This window comes from Montipora capricornis, chromosome 9, assembly GCF_036669925.1.
Source record: "Montipora capricornis isolate CH-2021 chromosome 9, ASM3666992v2, whole genome shotgun sequence".
In the NCBI taxonomy this organism is placed as follows: domain Eukaryota; kingdom Metazoa; phylum Cnidaria; class Anthozoa; order Scleractinia; family Acroporidae; genus Montipora; species Montipora capricornis.
The window spans coordinates 16,760,568-16,763,067 of NC_090891.1; the positions used below are offsets into that span (position 1 = coordinate 16,760,568).

General features: G+C 39.5%; 1 protein-coding gene across 1 annotated transcript in view; it reads right to left on the reverse strand.

Annotated features, from left to right (window-relative positions):
• Nucleotides 1-820: 820 nt before the first annotated feature.
• LOC138017364 (uromodulin-like) overlaps nt 821-2,500 on the reverse strand; it is a 9,484-nt gene continuing 7,804 nt past the window's right edge. The window contains exons 6-7 of the mRNA XM_068864465.1: nt 2,429-2,500; nt 821-1,362 (exon numbers count right to left, since the gene is read on the reverse strand). The exon at nt 2,429-2,500 is cut by the window's right edge and continues 66 nt beyond it. Of these exons, the coding sequence (XP_068720566.1) occupies nt 998-1,362; nt 2,429-2,500 (437 nt within the window). The 3' untranslated portion in view covers nt 821-997. The remainder of the gene's footprint in view (nt 1,363-2,428) is intronic.

A 2,500-nucleotide genomic window follows, 5' to 3' on the forward strand; every position in this document is an offset into this window, starting at 1 on the left:
AATAAAATAACAAGTTTAGGCACAAATTTATCAGAAAAAACCCTGCGTGATCTTACTTCCTTTCTGTAAAATGTCTCAAACTCTAATATCAAATCTTCTTTTCATGCGTGATTAGCCATAATTCGTAAATGAACTGAAAGTAGGATTATAGATAATCCGTTAAGACCATAAGCATGCCTCTGACTTTGTTCGAGACGTTTTGAAATATATATTATAAATCGCTCAAAGTAAAGTGTCCTTGGTACAATGAAATTTTTGGGGTGTTCAAGTTTTCTGCAGCGTTTTTAATGCCGCATCATTTTCATCTGTAGCATTCTGAAACATTGACACCGTCTTGGCACAATCAATTGATTCATTAATTTTCGCCATATAACTTTGTAATATCACATGCACGTGAAATCACCAATGAACGCACCAGAATTAAGGAATAACGTCTCAAGATAATACTGGCAAGCCTCGATAACGAAAATACAAAGAGCCAGGTGTGGATTTGATGCACCATCAAAGTTCAGAGGATTCAGTTGTTAAAAAATGGTCTTTGACAGGGTGGCATAAAATATGTTGTCACACAAAATAATTTTGGTTCTATAGTCACTTCCAGTGTCTGCCTCAGTATGGATTGAGGTCAGAAATTGCTAGTTTCATGACCTGATCCAATAATTCTCTCACTTGTTACATAACATGTTCTTTATTCATAGGTGTTAGCGATCTACACCTAGCTAAACGTCGATTAAAATGATTCGTGTTATATTGTAACAGTTAGTTGTAGATTTGGTGCGCAAAGAAGGTTCAGAAAAGGTTGTTTATCTTGATGGCAAGTTTGATTTCCGGGAACCTTCCTTTCGTTCGAAATTTAAAATTGTTACAAATTGAAGCAATGTGGTCTAAAATACTATTGCCAGTCATTCGTTTACAGATAAGATGGCTATCTACTACCGATAAGAAAAAAAAAAACCTTTTTTTTGACTTGGTGAATGTCACACATCTAGTACTTGTCCTAGGAGGTCCCGCAATAGCGGCAGTTACAGCATGGTGAAGAATTAAGATAATAAACGTAGAAAGAACCGCAGTTTCTGACTTGAATGGTAGTGGAACTCCCGCAGCAACTGTAATAATAACTGTACCTGTAGAAACATACTGTCCTGCTTACTTGGCCGTCCGCGACACTGGGATGCCCTCCTCTTAGCCATCCAGGTGAGCGAGTATTACAGCGATTTCGTGGTGGACATGAAGTTGGCATTCGTGTACCTGCTGCCCCTTGAAATCGAAACCACGCCGGACCAATTCCGCTGTCACAGTAGCCGCTGCCATAATAATTGATCTTTCTGTCATAACTGCTCAAAGTGTTGTAATTTCGGCATTCTGAGAAAGAAACAGAAAATGTCTAATGCACGGTGGTCACGGATATATTGAAAGTCAGAACAAATTGGACAAATTTGATGGTCGGTCTCTGTCTTTTCCTTTTTACTTTTTTCTATGACATACCAGGAAAACATTCGATTTAGATTGACAACCGAGCATGTGATCTGATCCCAAACAGTGAGAAAGAAAATGAATTTTTTATTAGTTTGTAACTCACGCAGAGCCATGCAGAGCGACCTCTTAATAGCGCAAAATTGCATGCGAATGCCTAAAGTGGTGGGAGCGAAATCAAAGTGAGCGTACTTCAAGCTGAGAAGCATTGCTTTCTGCAGGACCATTTGGAACGATGAAATGCCGTTTGAGAGTGAATTCAAACAACAGAACTAAGCCACCAAAGCAAAACACTTACAGCGAACACAAGCCACCAGCATTGTAAATGTAAAATGTAAAAATGTAAATGCTTTTTGTTATAGTGGAAGTGCACTTAGCTATCAAGCTAGTTTACAGGCACTCCACTTTTACCAATGTGAAAGAAACAATTCAAACTTAACAGAAACATTATTAAGAACCCCAACTGGCAGGAGGCAACCAGTTGGCTATTTACAAAGCGTGGTAGAGTCGAATCTGGTCCATGCTGTACATAGCTGAATCCGATGAAGGTTATGTCGAATCAACAGAAAGTAGGGATGCGAGCTCTTTTGAGGAAGATGTTGAAATTTCGAGCTTCGAAAAATCTTCAAATTTCGATTTAGGATTTCACTGGATCATGCGACGGCAAAGTCTTAGCAAGTTCCTTCACAATGACATCTGATCCTCTGACCATGGACCGCGCGGCCATGGGGACGAAACTAAAATAACTTTCACAGCGTGGTGCAAGTCTTAAAATAGTTTAAAAAGATTATCACAGGGCACGGGGATGTGTTCTTTCACCTGATAGTCTCTTGTCTTCACGTAGTTTATAGTAAGAGCTAAGGACAGTTGGTACTTTGAGCACTGGACTTATCAGTGTCCATAGTTTCGTCACTCAGTTTTGTCTTGGTAATCTACGCTAGTGCCAAGTTATTACCTGATGCAGGATGATTACAAGCCCTTCCATCTCCAGTGTAAGGATTCACACACGAGCAGTTGTAGGATCCAA